The sequence below is a fragment of the Microcaecilia unicolor genome, chromosome 3 (assembly GCF_901765095.1).
Source record: "Microcaecilia unicolor chromosome 3, aMicUni1.1, whole genome shotgun sequence".
Classification (NCBI taxonomy): domain Eukaryota; kingdom Metazoa; phylum Chordata; class Amphibia; order Gymnophiona; family Siphonopidae; genus Microcaecilia; species Microcaecilia unicolor.
This window is the reverse complement of record NC_044033.1, coordinates 535023562-535042784: the sequence shown is the minus strand read 5'-3', so window position 1 is coordinate 535042784 and position 19223 is coordinate 535023562. Positions and strand designations below refer to the sequence as shown.

Here is a 19223-nt window from a genome sequence, read left to right as displayed (position 1 = left end):
GGTGGGCTTTTAGCGGCTAGAGATGGAGTTTGACATACCGGCTCAGGAAGTCTATTCCAGGCATATGGTGCAGCAAGATAAAAGGAACGGAGTCTGAAGTTAGAGGTGGAGAAGAATGACCAAAATGATAAAGGGGATCAAACTCCTCTTGTATGAGGAAAGGCTAAAGAGGTTAGGGCTCTTCAGCTTGGAAAAGAGAAGGTTTCAAATCTCTTCTCTACCACTATGTTATCCAAGTCTGTCAATGAGGCTGTCTCTTCCTATAATACTATTCTCTCCTCTGCTCTGGATACTCTCGCTCCTCTCATTCCCCGTTCTGTAAAACGTACCAAACCCCAACCTTGGCTGAACTCTAGAATCCGCTACCTACGTTCCTGTGCCCGCTCTGCCGAATGCCTTTGGTAGAAATCCCGTGCCCATGCTGACTTCATACATTTCAAATTCTTGCTGACCTCCTTCCAGTCTGCTCTTTTACTTGCCAAACAGGACTATTACATCCAGTTGACTAATTCTCTTGGATCAAACCCTCGTCGTCTCTTTGCCACACTGAACTCTCTCCTCAAAGTACCTTCACCTCCAACCCCCCCTTCACTTTCCCCCCAGACTCTGGCTGAGTTCTTTCATGATAAGGTTCACAAGATTAAACTTGAATTCTCAACCAGGTCACCTCCACCTCTCCTTCCCTTAGCCCAGTCTCTCAACCCTCCAACCCCTGCCTCCTTTTTTTCCTTTTCTGAAATCACTGAATAGGAAACTACACATCTTCTTTCCTCCTCGAAACTAACTACCTGTTCCTCTGATCCTATTCCCACCCATCTACTTAACACTATCTCTCCTACCGTCATCCCGTTTATCTGTCATATCCTCGGTGTTTTGTGTCCTGCAGACTATTCAATTCAAGGCCCTCCTTAACATATAGGGCTTCTTTTACAAAGCCATGTTAGTGATTCCCGCATAGCAAATGAGAGGAAGCCCATAGGAATTGAATGGGTTTCCTCTCATTTGCTGAACCAAGAACCGGTAGTGCAGTTTTGTACAAGAAGCCCATAATGCTACTCCTCCACCAATTCGATTCACCCTATCACTACAATATAATTTGCACCCAGTTATGACAGTGTCTCACTGGTTATCCTCCTTCCACCAGGTCTCACAGATGCCTATTATATCTATCTTTTCATTCAGTGCAATATATTCTAACTCCCTCATCTTGTTTCTTAGGCTTCTGGCATTTGCATATAGACATTTCAAACAATGTTTGTTGTTCCTATGTACAACTTGCTCAGCAGTTGACAATGATAATTTGCAAGCTCAAATATCTGCTTTTTATTTAAAGATACCTGGTCTACTATGGTCTCTATTTCAACCTTGCTATTGGGATGCCCTACCTTCCCTGTTTTGGTGATATCTTTGAAAGATGCCTTGTTCCAAACCATGCTCTTCTAAGCAATGTCTGCCTTCCTCCAGTTCCTAGTTGAAAAGCTGTTCTATATCCTTTTTAAATGTTGATGCCAGCAGCCTAGTTCCACCCTGGTTAAGGTGGAGTCCATCTTTCCAGAACAGGCTCCCCCTTCCCAGAATATTGCCTAGTACCTAACAAATCTAAAACCCTTCTCGATGCACTATCGCCTCATCCATGCATTGACACTCCATAGCTCTGCCTGTCTCTTGGGCTCTGCACATGGAACAGGAAGAACTTCTGAAATGCTACTCTCGAGGTTCTAGACTTGAGCTTTCCACCTAAGAGCCTAAATTTGGCTTCCAGAACCTCCTTCCCACATTTGCCTATGTCACTGGTACCCTCATGTACAAAGAAAGCAGGCTTCTCTGCAGCATTATCTAAAATTTTACCTAGGTGTCACGTAAGGTCCGCCACCTTCGCACAAAGCAGGCAAGTGACCAAGCGGTCCTCACATCCACTAGCCACCCAGCTATCTACATGCCTAATGACCAAATCTCCAACTACAATGGCCATCCTAACCTTTGCAGAAGCCACTGGAGACAAATTCGTGGAGGGAAAATGCATCAGGGACCCCGCAAGGACCACATGAAAACTTTGAGCATCTCTAGAATCTCTGTAACCTCATCAACGAGACAAGAGAACTGTTCAAGACGGAAGAGTCGGATCACATGGAACCACTCGTGGGGGAGCATCATCTAAGTCCGAATCAGAGAGGGACTGAGCATCAGAGAGGACCTCCAGGTTCTCCCTCAATATCCTGGAGCTGGCCGGGACATCTGCAACCCCCAATCTCCCCTGCGGTGCTTGGCCCCCAATAAGGGGGCCCCAGCTGGGAGCACCCAGGCCCCTAGGGGTCAGCCTCCTCCTGCAGGGCTTGTTTGACCATTTAAGTCAAACATTGGAGCTAAAAAACCAGTGTATCACCCCTGCTGGCAAACCCAAGGTGGGTGGGAAGGGAAGGCAAAGCAAGCCCCCCCCCCCCCCAAAACACATCCTCCCAAGATCCAATCAGTGATATGAAGAATCCTGCTGCTGAAAAGTAGCGTGAGAAAAAACAAGCTGGGACAAAATGGCCGTCATTCCTGCTGAGGCTATTAGGACCGAGGATCCCAATGCCTTGGAGAAGGGAGAAGAGGTAGCTCCAGTAGCCCCTAACTCCACCCTGGTGCCTCTTCCGAAGTCAGAAACGGCCCGTCACAGAAGGGGCAAAAGAGCCAGCAGATAGACTGATCTGCTAGCTCTTCAGGCATTGCAGCATTTGCTTGCAGACATGTCCAGCCATGTGTAGGCCTATTCTGCCACTCGACTTGACTTGGGCCCAGGGCTCCAGCATCTCCTCCACCACCCCCTCCCCACTCTCTTGGGTGTGCTGACTTCCCCCAGCAAAAGCTTTACTCCCTGAACCAGGAAAAAAAAGCTGAGCCAGGCAAACCAATTCGTAATATATATTTTTTAAGACTGGTAGCTGCAGTGGAGCCCACGGGAAGTAGCCCAAAACAGGATGAGCGAGCAAGGAGGGTTAGGGGGATAGGGACCCACACCCCTCGGGCTTGGAAGCCTCACCCAGTGGATGCTAATAAGCACAACTGGGGACAGCAAAGCCAAGCTCCACACTCACTAGTCCAGGAGACTCAATAACCTGGGAGCGGCCTTTAGTCTCAACCAAGATGTCCGGCTGCAGCCAGCAGAGCAAGGACCAGGGATACTGGATAGCATGACCTAAAATCTGCTCAGGTAGAGAAATACTGGCTCTTTCCAATAAGCACCATCAGCTAATACCTGTGAGGTCACAGGGTAAAATTCAGTTTTCTCTACCTCCATTTGCTGAGAAGAGGAGAGATACCTACTTGTGCAGAACAGCATCTCTGGAAGCTAAAAAAATGCCTTAGTTTTATATTTAAAAATAAATATTGAGCAGGGGGCTGAAAGTGTGCAGCACTGACTACACCTAGTAATACTATAGAAATGTCAAGTATTAGTAGGACAGAGTTTAAAATACTTACTAGTCCATAGTGACTCTGCAGCATTTCCACACTGGAAACATTATGCAATTGTGAAATCCATTCTCAGACTGTTTGGACTTCTGTATGTGAGGGAAGAAAAAAACACAATTTGCATAAAGCTGAGAAAGTAATAGACTAATAGACATGAAGACAAAGACAAAGTTCTACACTCTCCTAAAGCAGCTCTCTGGAGGACTTTGCACGATTTTAACGCTTACTTCTTGGGATTCCTGTCAGACCTCACATTGATGGAAAAGTCTTCCAGTGGAAATCTGGAGGAGCAACCTAGCGATTAGTGCTGTAGGACAAGTCCCTTCACCCTCTATTACTTCATGTACAAAGAAACCCAGTCCTCTGGGGACAGGGAAATCCACTGTACCTGAAAGTAACTCAACTTCAACTATCAATGAAGAGGTGTAAACTACATATATATATATATATATATATATATATATATATATATATATATATATATATATATATATATATATAAATGCCATTCCCAGCAAGACTCAATATTACTTACTATGTCCAAGCTTGTGCTAGCCTGCCTCAAACAAGAACTGCATACAAATAAACATAGAAAAATGAATGCAGATCAGGACCATATGGCCTATCCAGGCTGCTCATCCATGACATCTGCTCTCCTTTCCTCTCCCTTGGAGATCCTATGTACTTGTCCCAAGCTTTCTTAAATTCAGATACAGTCTTCATCTCCAACTCCTCCACCAGAGGCAAATGGTAGAGACTATTATAAAGAACAAAATTACAGAGCATATTCAAAGCATGGATTAATGAGACAAACCCAACGTGGATTTAGTGAAGGGAAATCTTGCTTCACCAATCTATTACATTTCTTTGAAGGGGTGAACAAACATGTTGATAAAGGGGAGCCGGTTGATATTGTGCATAGGCGCCAGTATAAGAGGCTTGGAGAGGCTAAGCCTCCCCCCTGCTGAGGCAGAATGGATCAGCTGTGGAGTCCAGCTGCTCTGAGGGGATTAAATTGTTGATTTACCTCCATCCTCACAGCAGGAGCCGCAGTGAAAGCCCTCTAGCAGTTGTAGAATTGGTTTATGGTTTGTTTACCTTACTGCTGGGAAAGCAGGGGGGGTTGGCTAGAGGTGTCCTGAGTTGCCAGGGAGATATTTAACGAGGATGACTTCCTGACCTGCACTGAGGACAGATAGCAGCAGAACGGATACTGGGCCAGCATGATCAGAAAATGTCACCAGACAACAAAGGTAGAAAAGATCATTTTATTTTCATTATAGTGTTTGGAATATGTCCACTTTGAGAATCAGGTGCTCAACATTAAAAGTTTATATTTACTTATTATGGCATTTTATCCCACATTAAATATGAGAGTGGAGGAGTGGCCTAGTGGTTAAGGGTGGTGGACTTTGGTCCTGGGGAACTGAGTTTGATTCCCACTTCAGGCACAGGCAGCTCCTGTGACTCTGGGCAAGTCACTTAACCCTCTGTTGCCCCATGTAAGCCGCATTGAGCCTGCCATGAGTGGGAAAAGCGCGGGGTACAAATGTAACAAAAAAACAAAAACAATTAGGGTGTTTGTGGCTCTACATGAGAATTGTGATGATATGATCCCTTGTTCATATTGTTGACGGTCTGCATTTTCCGTATGGGTGGTATATTGGTGTATTACAGTTGGAACAAAAATGGATTTTTCAGTTACATGCAGTAGAACCTGTTGGTTTTAAATGCCAAGATCGATTGGTCTGTATTTTTTTGAGACAGGGATATATACTCTTTGAGCATAACATTATGCCTGTGTAGTCTCTTTTTTTACACAGTTGGGAGGGAAGGGTTGGTTTTTATACCCCTTACCAATTGGTAGCTGTGGGGTTAACATTCAATCCGCGAGGATGTGTGGTTGGTTGAACTGTTCATTGTAGGAAACATATGCGAGTGTGATTGTGGTTTTACATACTTTTTTACCATTTTATTTCCTGCTGGGCCTTCCATAGAATTGCTGTCCCGTTTGGGAAATATAGATGATTAAAGTAGTACAGTAATTTTCCGGCATGCCAGATTTTCCGCCGGTTCTTTAAAAAGATCGGTACATGTGACGTTTAATCACGTCTAATCAGCTGTTCCCCCCCCCCCCCCCCCAGTAGGGTTTAAATGCCCAGGGGTTTGTGGGTATCTTGGCACATATCTTTTCGGCGGCTCCACTTGCTTGTCCGGTAAATGTTATTAGAGTGGCTGATTCAATCCTTAAGGTGTTTGTAGATTTTTGTGAGACATGTAAGATATTGAATGTTTGTTGTATGTTTGCTTTTTAGATACTTACCACAGTTCGATGCTACAGGGAGCTTTTCCCTTGACAAAGCCCTAGTGGCAAAACGGGACCGTTGGGGAGCCTCCTGGTTGGCGCTAGCTATGAGCTAAGTAGCTGTGATGTTTAATATATGTTAAAGACGGGGGCGATAGGCAGCACCGTCATAGAGCAGCAGCATACAAATTAATATGGAGGGGCGGAGGTTGGTAGAGGGCCAGTGATTATATGATTATGGCCACATGAATATCATTTCATTGATTAAAAAGGTGGCACTGGTCTGAGGTCCTCTCCTCCTCTGTTTCTCATTGAGATAGAATTTGTTTCACAATTGTTATTCAACACTCACTGTTTTTCAGTTGTATTAGGTTCTGCCAGTGTAATATTTATGGTACAGTAAGGTTCTGAGTGTGTTTTTGCACAAAGGTTGTGCATAGTGTTTTGCAGTTGATGCGATTGTGGTTAGAATATGCTTTGAGCAACCACTTTATTCTTTGACATATGATACACATCTAATATCTAAATTTAATAAAAGGTATTGTGACTTTTATTTTTATTTATTTTTTCTGCGTGTTATCAGACATTATGGATTTAAGCTCCACCCCTGGCCCCACCCCTAACCCCGCCCCCTTTAGCCTCCCGAAACAGTTGGGCCACCGACCGCCATGATATTGTGTATCTGGATTTCCACAAGGCATTGACAAAGTACCTCATGAAAGACTCCAGAGGAAATTGGAGAGTCATGGGATAGGAGGTAGTGTTCTATTGTGGATTAAAAACTGGTTAAAAGATAGGAAACAGAGAGTAGGGTTAAATGGTCAGTATTCTCAATGGAGAAGGGTAGATAGTGGGGTTCACCAGGGGTCTGTGCTGAGACCGCTGCTTTTTAACACTTATAAATGACCTAGAGAGGGAATACCCACTGAGGTAAATAAATTTGCTGATGACACAAAGATTTTCAAAGTTCTTAAATCGCAAGAGGATTGTAAAAAATTATAAGAGGACCTTATGAAATTGGAAGACTGGGCATCCAAGTGGCACTACTACTACTACTACTTAGCATTTCTATAGCGCTGCAGGGTTACGCAGCGCTGTACAAGTTTAACAAGGGGAAGGATCGTCCCTGCTCAAAACAGCTTACAATCTAAGGTTACAAACTATGTAGTCAGTGTAGGTATCATGAGTGGGGGAAGGTGGTTTATGCGCCAAAAGCAAGGGAGAGAGATGGGCTTTGAGTAAGGACTTGAAGATGGGCAGGGAGGGCGCATGACGTATGGGCTCGGGAAGGCTGTTCCAGGCATATGGTGATGCGAGGCAGAAAGGGCGGAGTCTGCAGTTAGTGGTGGTGGAGAAGGGTACAGATAGGAGTAATTTGTCCTGAGAGCGGAGGTTACGGGCGGGAACATACGGGGCGAGGAGGGTAGAGAGGTACTGGGGGGCTGCAGATTGAGTGCATTTGAAGGTTAAAGGAGAAGCTTGAACTGTATATGGTAGCGGATCGGGAGCCAGTGAAGTGACTTGAGGAGAGGGGTTGATATGTGTCACATCCCTCGCTAACTCCGTCTGTGCTCACCTAGAGGCCGGCCCCGCGGCCATGGCCGGCCTGACCCCGTCGCCGGGCGATGCGCCTGCTCCTCACCTCCGATGCCGGCCATTCCGGTCCTCGAGGCGATACCAGCCAAGAGCGAGGGCCGGCCGCCGCCGCCGAGACTGCGGCCGAAGACCCGGCCTACTGTGACTTCCAGTTCTCCATCGCCGGCCATGGAATCCACGCTTGCTCCGGAAGGGAAGATGGCGCCGGGAAGCTGGAGCCAGCGTTCTCTTCTGCCTAGTGAACGCGGGAACCAAGACCCCGCCCTGGAGGACCCTGATTGGGTGGTTGGAACCAAGGCTCCGCCTGAAGACCGGCCTTGAAACACTCCAAAGGGTTTCCTCGAGGGAGATCATCTGAAGTCTCCACCCCTGTCCGCTGAGGCTCGCTTGCTGATCACTGGTAGTATTTAAGGCATAGCCTCCGGCAGGCATATTGCTCGGCTTCTGTTTCGTGAGGCTCCAGCCTAGTGGTGATTCCTGGACTACTTTGCTTGTTGCCTGTTTTGACCTCCTGCCTGTCCCTGGACTACTCTACTCGCCGCCTGCCTTGACCTCCTGCCTGTCCTGGACTACTCTACTCGCCGCCTGCCTTGACCTCCTGCCTGTCCCTGGTCTACGCTGCTCACCTTGCCTGCTCCTCTCCCCTGCAGGGGTTGGGAGGCTAGTCCCCTGGTGTCCGTACACCCCCGCGGTTCCGGAAGTCCCGTTGGCCACCTGCAGCTGGGGGCTCAACCCCTGGTGAACGGTGGTCGCCGCGGGTGAAATCTCGGGGTGCTCGGCTGTCCTTTGGGGGAACATTGAGGCATTCCTTACGCTCTCCTGGGGGACCCAAGGGCTCACAACTCATCAATCAGGACAGGAAGCCGAAGCCATGAGCTCGCCGACGCAATCTGATCTACGGGACTTGGCAAAGATCCTCCAGCAACAGCAGGAACAGTTGAACGCCCTGTCGGGGGCGCTCCAGAATGTTTGTTCTCAGTTGACGGCGGTTCAGGCTCAGAATCAGGCCGCTGCGGCGGCTCCCCATCCGGGAGGGTCCTTCGCGGACCTCGATTCCCTGAGCCGGGCCGGTTCGATGGAACCCCGGGGAATTGTCGTGGGTTCCTGAATCAGTGCAACCTGTACTTCGCCATGCAGTCGGGGGCCTTCTCATCGTCAGGTGAAGGTGTCCTACATCATTCTCTCCTAACCGGGCCGGCGCTGGCCTGGGCTTCTCCCTTGTGTGAACAATGGGATCCGATCCTGTCTAACTATGAAGAATTCCAGCGTCGGTTCCGCATGGTCTTTGATATCCCAGGAGATCCTCCTCATCCGCTTCTGCCTTGCTGCGGATCCAGCAGGGCGACGGGACAGTGGGCGAATATGCGGTCCGGTTCCGACCCTGGCCACCGAGCTACGGTGGAATCAGGAGGCCCTGTCGGCCATTTTTTTTGGCAGGGCCTCCAGGACCGCATCAAGGATGAGCTGGCCGGTCGGGATGTTCCGGAGGCATTGGACGCCCTAATAGCCCTCTGTATCCGCATAGACACCCGTTTTCGGGAGAGAGCCCGGGAGCACGCTGCCCGGCGCTGGGCCCCGGGACCCGAGCCAAACAGACCTCTTCCCCGCGGCGGACCTCCGGAGGCTCGGGGAGGCACCAGAGGAACCCACGGTTGTCGGCCGTCAGCGGCTAACCACGACCGAGAGGTCTCACCGTCTACGGAGCGGCCTCTGTTTGTATTGTGGCCAGCGGGCCATTTCATCAATGTCTGCCCCTCGCGGCCGGGAAACGCCGCCCCCAAGGCCCAGTAGGGGGAAGGGTCTTGGGTCACTCCAACCCCCTGCCTGATAATTTGATCACCCTTCCCGTGACCTTGCGATGGCAAGAAGCGGTGGTGCACACCCGAGCTTTTTGGACTCTGGTGCAGGAGGGAATTTTGTCAGTTACGAGCTCTTGAAGCAGATGGGGTGGCCCACTATACCCTATCGCCCTGCGTTGCAGGTGACGTCCATCCAGGGTACAGTGCTACCCCAACCGATTACCGAGGCTACTCCGTTTTTAGGACTGCAGGTGGGGAGTGCCATCGGAGGAGGCCCAATTTTTGATCCTGCCCAGAACCATCCACCCCGTGGTCCTGGGCTCCCCTGATTATGGCGTCACGCGCCTGTAGTGTGGACCCGGGGGGATTCGAGCCTGGGGATGTTCTTGCGCGGAGTCCTGTCTGCAGGGCAAGGAGTCCAGCTGCTCGGCCTGTGCGGCCGCCCCGCAGGGGCTACAGCCCTGTCAAGCCGCCCTGCCCAAGGAGTACCGGGACTTCGCGGACGTTTTCAACCCTGTGGAAGCAGATGTGCTACCTCCACATCGATCCTTCGACTGTGCTATCAACTTAGTACCCGACAAGATGCCCCCGCGGGGGCGGGAAGAATCTAAGGTCATGCAAGCCTACATTCGAGAGAATCTCGAAGGGTTTCATTCGGCCTTCCACGTCTCCAACCGGGGCGGGGTTCTTCTTCGTCACCAAGAAGGACGGCTCCCTGAGGCATGCATTGATTATCGAGGCCTCAACGCCATCACGGTGAAGAATCGATACTCCCTTGCCGTTGATTCCAGCATTATTCGATCGCCTTCAGGACGCCCAGATTTTCACCAAGTTGGATTTGCGGGGGGGCGTACAACTTGGTGCGCATCAGGCAAGGGGACGAATGGAAAACAGCCTTCACTACCCATGAGGGGCATTTTGAATACTTGGTCATGCCCTTCGGGTTATGCAACGCTCCTGCTGTGTTCCAGAGCTTCATGAACTTTGTGTTGGAAGACCTTCTCTGCTCCACCGTAATAGTGTACTTGGATGACATTTTGATCTTTTCCAAGGACCCCAGGAACATGTGTCGCACGTCCCGCACGGTGCTTCAACGCTTACGACCAATTCCGACTATTTGTCAAACTCAGCAAGTGCTCATTCCATCAGCATACTCTTCCGTTCCTCGGACCATCATCTGCCTGGGGGGTTGTGCATGGATCCAGACAAACTCCGGGCTATCGGGAGTGGCCCAGACCCCAGGGATTGAAAGCGCTGCAACGATTCCTGGGGTTCGCCAATTATTATCGTCAGTTTATTCCCCACTACTCCCAGCTGACCGCGCCGCTGACGGCGCTCACGAGGAAGCATGCGGACATCAGGAACTGGCGCAGAAGCACTACGGCTTTCGCCCGCTTGAAGGATGTCCCGTCCGTGGCCGTGACAACCCTCAGACTTACCCTGTTTCTGGGAGTCAGTGTCTGTGCTGGCTTCTGCTTGTCTCTGTGTCTGTGTCTGTCTTAGGTTCTCTCTGGCTCTGTGTGCTGATTGCCCTACTGAACCTCACCTGTGTGGGCTTTGCCTCTTCCAAGATGGCTGCCACCTCTTCTCCTCCTTGCCAGTATCCAAGATGGCTCCCGCTGTTCCTTCCTATGGGATGACTGCTTTGTGTGTCAGCCTCTGTTTGGTTGCAAGTTGATTGCTGCAGCTGTGGCTCTGGTCTTGATGAGCCTTACTTAGTGACTGGAGACTACAGTCCTGGCCTTTGCATCACATCTAAAGGTCCTGGTGTATAGAGTGCTCTGTACCCGGTGTCAGTGTTGCTCTGTGTGAGTTTCTATGTTGTTACTAGCTAGCTTAGGCACCGTGTGGCTTATAGCCTGTGCATAGCTTTGCTAGTGTTCTATGTTTGTTCAGACTAGTTAGCTTAGGCACCGTCTGGCTTGTTGCCTGTGCATAGCTCTACTAGTTCTCTGTGTTGTTTCCAGTGTATGACTAGTTAGCTTAGGCACCGTCTGGCTTGTTGCCTGTGCATAGCTCTACTAGTTCTCCGTGTTTGTTTCCAGTGCAGACTAGTAGCTTAGGCACCGTCTGGCTTGTTGCCTGTGCATAGCTCTACTAGTTCTCTGTGTTTGTTTCCAGTGCATGACTAGTAGCTTAGGCACCCGTCTGGCTTGTAGCCTGTGCATAGCTCTGCTAGTTCTCTGTGTTTGTTTCCAGTGATAGACTGGCCAGCGTAGGCACCGTGTGGCCTTGTAGCCTGTGCATAGCTCTACTAGTTCACTGTGGTTGTTGAGTGTTAGACTAGCCGCCCTTGCTAGTCACTATCCCAAGACTGTGTTTGTTCTAGTGTTAGACTAGCCGCCCTTGCTAGTCACTATCCCAAGACTGTGTTTGTTCCTAGTGTTAGACTAGCCGCCCTTGCTAGTCACTATCCCAAGACTGTGTTTGTTCCTAGTGTTAGACTAGCCGCCCTTGCTAGTCACTATCCCAGACTGTGTTTGTTCCTAGTGTTAGACTAGCCGCCCTTGCTAGTCACTATCCCAAGACTGTGTTTGTTCCTCGTGTTAGACTAGCCGCCCTTGCTAGCCACTATCCCAAGACTGTGTTTGTTCCTAGTGGTAGACTGGCCGCCCTTGCTAGTCCCTATCCCGAGACTGTATTATTCCTAGTGTGGACTAGCCAGCTTAGGCACCGTCTGGCTTGTAGCTTGTGCTTAGCTCTGCTAGTTCTCTGTGTTGGTTCCTAGTGACAGACTAGCCAGCTTAGGCACCGTCTGGCTTGTAGCCTGTGTAAGCTTTGCTAGTGTTCTGCGTTTGTGTCCAGGGCATGACTTGTTAGCTTGGGCACAGCTTAGTTGTTAGCTGGTGTATAGCCTTCCAAGTCTCCTGAGTTTGCTCTGTGTAGTTCCTGTGTATGACTGGTTTGCCTGGGTATAGCGTTCCTATTAGCCTGGGTACAGTTTACTAGTCATTGTGTTGATTCCTGCCGACTGCCAGAACCCGGACAGTTCCTGCTTGTCTTGCCTTGCCTTCGCCTCAGGTGCCAGGGGGCACTCCTGGATCTTCATTCCTGCTGTTCCTGTAAGTCTACCGGCTGCCAGAACCTGAGGGCTCAACCCGAGGGGGAAGGCAGTCAAGTGTAGTGAAGCCTAGGTCCAGGGTGTTCCAGTTCCGCGGGTTCCGCTCCAGTGTGTTCCAGTCCAGCGGGTTTCACTCCTGTATGTTTCAGTCAGTGGGGCACTCCAGTGTGTCCAGTCCAGTGGGCCCCGCTCCAGTGCGCACCCGTCCGGTGCGTTCCAGTTCCGAGTGTTCCGGTGTAGAACTCCAGTCCGGAGTTCCGGTCCAGTCTTATCTCCTCTCTACCTGGAGGGTGATTTTGCTAAAGGACTCACAAACCCCCCCGCGGCTTCCGGGGAAGAAGCCTGAAGGTATGCCAAGGTCTCGAGGAGCGCGGCAAGCGCGAGAGACGCGACAAAGGAAGCGTTCAAATCAGCCTCTATTTCCATAGCCCAGATCCCAGTAAACCATTTGTGGTAGAGGTGGACGCCTCTGCATTGGCGCTGGAGCCGTCCTCCTCTCAAATCAATGCCAAGGGAGACGCCAGCCGTGTTTCTTCTCCCAAAATTTTCCCCGGCTGAGCGAAATTATACGGTGGGGGACAGAGAGCTGTTGGCCTTGAAGTTGGCCCTTCAAGAATGGAGACATCTACTCGAGGGTGCTGAGCACCGGTTCACAGTGATCACTGACCATAAAAATCTTCTGTACTTACAAGAGGCCCAGAGGCTGAACCCGAGACAAGCCCAGCTGGTCGCTGTTCTTTGCTAGATTCCAGTTCCAACTGGTTTTCCGCTCTGCCGAGAGAACACCCAGGCAGATGCCCTTTCCAGGGCCTTCGAGGCCCCCGATGATCTCGAGGAACCCCACCCGATGTTGGACCCCGGCCTGTCTACCCGCGGCACCAGGAATTGTCCTCCGGCCCGGGAGTTCGTGTCACCTCAGAACCGGGAAAAGATGCTACACTGGGGACACTCATCGGCACTAGCAGGGCATTCGGGTTTCAGAAGACGCTCCGCCTAATTACCCGACATTATCAGTGGCCCCGCATGAACCAGGATATCCGCCAATTCGTGGCGGCATGCCCTATCTGCGCTCGCACCAAGGCGGCGGTGGGACGACCTTGGGGGGACTTGCAACCCTTGCCAGTTCCAACGCTCCCCTGGGAGGAACTCTCCATGGATTTCATCACGGATCTTCCTCGCTCACAGGGGCATACAGTGATTTGGGTGGTGGTGGGCAGATTTTCTAGAATGGCGCACTTTGTGCCCCTGCCCGGTCCTTCCGTCGGCCGCAGCCCTGGCCCGCCACTTTATTCAGCACATCTTCGCCCTCCATGGGCTGCCGGCCCGGATCATTAGTGACTGAGGAGCACAGTTCACATCACGATTTTGGAGAACATTATGTACCGCTCTAGGGGTAGCTACCCACTTCTCCTCGGCCTACCACCCCCAAACCAATGGGATGGTGGATAGGGTCAATCAAAACCCTGAAAGGGTTCCTGCGGGCCTTTGTTAACAGTCGGCAGGACGACTGGGCGTCTCTCCTCCCGTGGGCGGAATTTGCATACAATAACAGCGAACATTCCACCTCCAAGGAGTCACCTTTCTTCCTCGTATATGACGACACCCACGCCTCCCACCACCCATATCCACAGCCTCGACTAATCCGGTGCTGACGGCAGACCCTGGGTGACCTGCAAAGAGTCTGGAACTCAGTCCGGGAACAGCTTCAGAGGACGGCCGCCAGGTACAAGAGATTCGCAGATCGGCATCGAAGCCCTGCTCCTGTTTTTCCAACCAGGGCAGAAGGTATGGCTGAGCACGAAGTATCTGCGACTCCGACTGCCATCTCGGAGGTTGGCTCCGCGTTTTATAGGACCCTTTATGGTTCAGTCTCGGATTGGGGCAGTAACATACCGCCTCCGACTGCCAGGGAGTCTACGTATTCACAATGCATTCCATGTATCCTTGTTGAAGGCCTCCCGGGGTCCACATGGCATTCTCAGAGGGAGGAGCCGACCGCGCTGGATGCAGAGCCAGACCACGAATATGAGGTCGAGGAGATCCTCGATGCCAAGAGGCGGCGGGGAAGATTATTTTATCTACTCTCCTGGAAGCATTTCGGGCCAGAGGACAACTCGTGGGAACCGGCCGCTAATATACATGCACCAGATCTGGTTCGGGATATTCCATGCCCGTTACCCCCATAACCAGGACCCAGAGGGAAGGGGCATCAGGGGAGGATACTGTCACATCCCTCGCTAACTCCGTCTGTGCTCACCTAGAGGCCGGCCCGCGGCCATGGCCGGCCTTGACCCCGTCACCGGGCGATGCGCCTGCTCCTCGCCCTGATGGCCGGCCATTCCGGTCTCGAGGCGATAACAGCCAAGAGCGAGGGCCGGCCGCCGCCGAGACTGCGGGCCGAAGACCGGCCTACTGTGACTTCCAGTTCTCCATCGCCGGCCATGGAATCCACGCTTGCTCCGGCAGGGAAGATGGTGCCGGGAACCTGGAGCCAGCGTCTCTTCTGCCTAGTGAACGCTGGGAACCAGACCCCGCCCTGGAGGACCCTGATTGGGTGGTTGGAACCCAGGGCTCCGCCTGAAGACCGGCCTTGAACCACTCCAAAGGGTTCCTCGAGGGAGATCATCCGAAGTCTCCACCCCTGTCAGCTGAGGCTCACTTGCTGATCACTGGTAGTATTTAAGGCATAGCCTCCTGCAGGCATATTGCTTCGGCTTCTGTTTTGTGAGCTCCAGCCTAGTGGTGATTCCTGGACTACTTTGCTTGTCGCCTGTTTTGACCTCCTGCCTGTCCCTGGACTACTCTACGTCGCCGCCTGCCTTGAACTCCTGCCTGTCCTGGACTACTCTACTCGCCGCCTGCACTTGACCTCCTGCCTGTCCCTGGTCTACGCTGCTCACCTTGCATGCTCCTCTCCCCTGCGGGGGTTGGGAGGCTAGTCCCCTGGTGGCCGGTCAAGTACCGTACACCCCCGCTGTTCCGGAAGTCCCGTTGGCCACCTGCAGCTGGGGGCTCAACCCCTGGTGAACGGTGGTCGCCGCGGGTGAAGTCTCGGGGTGCTCGGCTGTCCTTTGGGGGAACATTGAGGCATTCCTTACGCTCTCCTGGGGGACCCAAGGGCTCACAACTCATCAATCAGGACAATATGAGAGTATCGGTTCACGCGGTAGATAAGACGTGCGGCAGAATTTTGGACAGATTGAAGGGGGGATAGATGGTTAAGCGGGAGGCCAGTGAAAAGAAGGTTGCAATAGTCAAGACGAGAGGTGACGAGCGAGTGGGACGAGGGTTCAAATGGTCTGTTCAGAGAGGAATGGGCGAATTTTGCTAATATTATAGAAGAAGAAACGACAGGTCTTAGCTGTCTGCTGGATATGGGCAGAGGAGAGGGAGGAGTCGAAGATGACTCCGAGATTGCGGGCTGAAGCGACGGGGAGGATGAGGGCGTTGTCAACAGAGTCGGAAAGTGGGGGAAGAGGAGAAGAGGGTTTGGGTGGAAGACAAGGAGTTCAGTCTTTGCCATGTTCAGTTTCAGATGCCAGTTGGACATCCAGGCAGTGATGTCTGAAAGGCAGGGCCAAAACTTTGGCATGGGTTTCGACCATGATGTCGGGAGTGGAGAGATAAAGCTGGGTGTCATCAGCATAGAGATGGTAACTGGAAACCATGTGATGAGATCAGCGAGCCCAGGGAAGAGGTGTAGATCGAGAAAGAAGCGGTCCAAAGACAGAACCTTGAGGAACCCCAACAGAGAGAGGGATGGGGGTGGAAGAAGAGCCATTAGAATATACTCTGAAGGTGCGTTGGGAAAGATACGAAGAGAACCAGGAGAGGACGGAGCCCTGGAACCCGAATGAGGACAGTGTGTCAAGAAGTAAATTATGATTGACGGTGTCAAAGGCGGCAGATAGGTCGAGGAGGATGAGGATGGAATAGTGACCTTTGGATTTGGCAAGGAACAAGTCATTACAGACTTTAGAGAGTGCTGTTTCTGTCGAGTGTAGTGGGCGAAAGTCGGATTGGAGCGGATCGAGGACGGCCTGAGAGGAGAGGAAATCATGGCAGCGGCTGTGGACAGCGCGTTCAAGTAATTTGGAGAGGAAGGGTAGAAGAGAGATGGGATGGTAGTTGGAGGGACAGGTGGGGTCTAGTGATGGTTTTTTTGAGAAGTGGTGTGACTACAGCGTGCTTGAAGGTGTCAGGGACAGTAGCAGTGGAGAGAGAGAGGTTGAGGATGTGACAGATTGAGGGGTTGACTGTAGGAGAGATGTTGTTAAGCAGATTGGTGGGAATGGGATCAGAGGAACAGGTGGTGCACTTAGAGGAAGAGAGAAGGCGAGCAGTTTCCTCTTCGGTGATCTCAGGGAAGGAGGAGAAGGAGGAGGAGGGGTATAGAGATGAGATTGGAGGCATTCTGGGATCGGTTACGTGGATATGGAGAGGAGAGGTGGGGAGGGACCTGGATTGGGATTGATGTCACCTGCGGAAAGTAGGAGAAGGAGTAAGAGAGTGCAGAGGAGGGTGGGGGAGGAGGATCGACAAGATGACGAAGACGGGATGTGTTAAGGAGGAATGGGGATGGTTAATGGTGGGGAGGAAGTGTAGAAGGTTGAGAGCTAGGAATGACGAGGGAGGCAGGAGAGCTGGGGAGGTGGTGGGGGGAGGTAGGGTAGGGGAGTAATGAGCAGGACGGAGGGGACAAGGGTGGGCAGTGAGTTCCTGAGGTAGACAGTGAAAGGGGAGGGGGGAAGAGGTTAGGAAGGGACAGGGCGATGAAGAGATGTGTATAGGGGCCATATATAGGGGCTAAGGTGGATGCGGGTAGATGTGAAGTGGCTAAGGTGATAGGAGTAGAGGAGGAAGGCAGGAAGGCTAGGACAGGGACAGCAGGCAGCAGCTAAGGCATAGGGAGTGATAGTGTTTAAAGGAATCCTAGCCAAAAAGCACCTGGAGACTCTGTGCACTTGGAGCGAGGGCCCTGGGAAGCTCGGGGTGGACCTGGAGTCACCCCGGATACAGCTGTGAGGAAATGCAGAAGGGCTGCAAGTCCTCCACAGCACCTGGTGGAGTGGTGGGCACCTAGAGCGGAGGTCCTGGGTGGATCGGAGTGGACCTGGGTGTCACCCCGGAGAAGGCTGTAAGGATATGCAGATGAGCTGCAAGTCCCTCCACAGCACCTGAAAGGCAGCCGGTGGTAGAGCTGGGCACCTCTCAGCTGAGGAAAGGCGTACCAGGGGTTAGGCCAAAGCCAGCATTCCTCCCCCTGAGCAAGTGCAAAGAGATCCAATTATAATTATGTGATGCAAGGTTTCACATTAGTAGTCACTGACCAGGAAAGTGATCTAGGCGTGGCATTGATACGTTTAAACCCTCTGCTCAGTGTGTGGTGGCGGCTAAGAAAGCTAATAGAATGTTAGGTATTGTAAGGAAAGGAATGGAAAACAAAAATAAAGACTCTACAATGTCTTTGTATCACTCCATGGTGAACCAACACCTCGAATATCGTGTTCATTTCTGGTCATCGCACCTTTAAAAGATGTAGTGGAATTAAAAGGTACAGAGAAGTGTGAAAAAAATTATAAAGGGGAAGGGACGAGCTATGAGGAATGGCTAAAGCAGATAGGGATCTTCAGCTTGGAAAAAAGAGGGCTGAGGGGAGATATGATAAGAGGTCTGTAAAATAATGAGTGAAGTGGAATGGGTAGACGTGAATCGCTTATTTACTCTTTCCAAGAATACTAGGACTACGGGGCACGCAATGAAGCTACGAAGTAGTAAATGTTAAAAGAATCTGAGAAAATTTTTCTTCACTCAGTGTGTAACTAAACTGTGGAATTTGTTGCCAGAGAATGCAATAAAAGTAGTTAGTTTAGCAGAGTTTAAAAAAAAGGCGTGCATGGCTTTGTAAAGGAAAAGTCCATAGACCATTATCGAAAGATACCTATTTGCCTATTACCTTACTTTTACATAGTTTAATTGTACTTTTTCTGTACTGTAGCCTACTCTACGGTAGTGTGTAAGCCACATTGAGCCTACAACTAGTGGGAAAATGTGGGGTATAAATGTATTAAATAAATAAATTGACTTGTGGAAAATCCACTGCATATTTCTAGGATAAGTAGCATAAAATTTATTGTACTGTTTTAGGATCTTGCCAGGTACTTGTGACCTGGATTGGCCACTGTTGGTAACAGGATGCTGGACTTGATGGACCTTCGGTCTGTCCCAGTATGGCAATATTTATGTACTTATGACCATTTCCAGGATCCACTGATCGGATAGTGAGGTGGACATACTTGTTACAGAAGAGAGACAGCCTGCTATCCACCAGAAATGAGAGGAATGGCGATGGGCTGGCTGAGCAGCTGCAGTCCTGCCTGAGAGACCTGAGGTTCCAGCTTGATTGGGGCCTCAAAGGACCCCTTGCTTAAAGGACCTACTCTGCCCCCCCTACCTGGACCTGAAATTGCCCGCCCCCTTGTGGCTGAGGTTCACTGCTGTCCCCACCCACCTGGACCCGAAATGGCCTGCCCCCTTGAGGCTGAGGTTCACTGAGCACCCTTGCTGCAGTTTAGGGAGCTAGAGAGCCACGCCTCCCCCATATCCTTCACCAACTTATATAATTCTTCACAATGTAACCCATAATTGTACTGCAACCAACTGCACTTCCATCTTTTACAATGTATTGTAAGCCACACTGAGCCCGCAAATAGGTGGGAAAATGTGGGATACAAATGCAAATAAATAAATAAATAAACTTGTCTAAGGCGTCACCAAAGAATAAGTGCCCGCTAAAGGACAGCTGACTCAAAAGCTTCATGGAAGCCACATCCATACCCAGTGGTGAATCCATGACAACAGCGACCCCCAACGCTGCCACTGAGTGGGAACCAGTTGGACCAGATTGAACAGGACATCCACCCAAAAAGACATCACAACTGCAGCCAAGAAATCTCCGGGGACCCCAGCAACCACTGGAACCAATGCAGTATGGAGGTACATAACTGCC

The 19223-nt window shown here is 50.9% G+C and overlaps 1 protein-coding gene across 4 annotated transcripts in view; it reads right to left on the bottom strand.

The window, feature by feature from the left end:
- The window catches only part of GTF3C2 (general transcription factor IIIC subunit 2), a 317364-nt gene that overhangs the window by 211907 nt on the left and 86234 nt on the right, over positions 1 to 19223 (bottom strand). For all 4 annotated transcript variants that reach the window (XM_030199231.1, XM_030199230.1, XM_030199228.1 and 1 more), the window contains exon 5: positions 3463 to 3542. In XM_030199231.1, coding sequence (XP_030055091.1) covers positions 3463 to 3542 — 80 coding nt within the window. The remainder of the gene's footprint in view (positions 1 to 3462; positions 3543 to 19223) is intronic.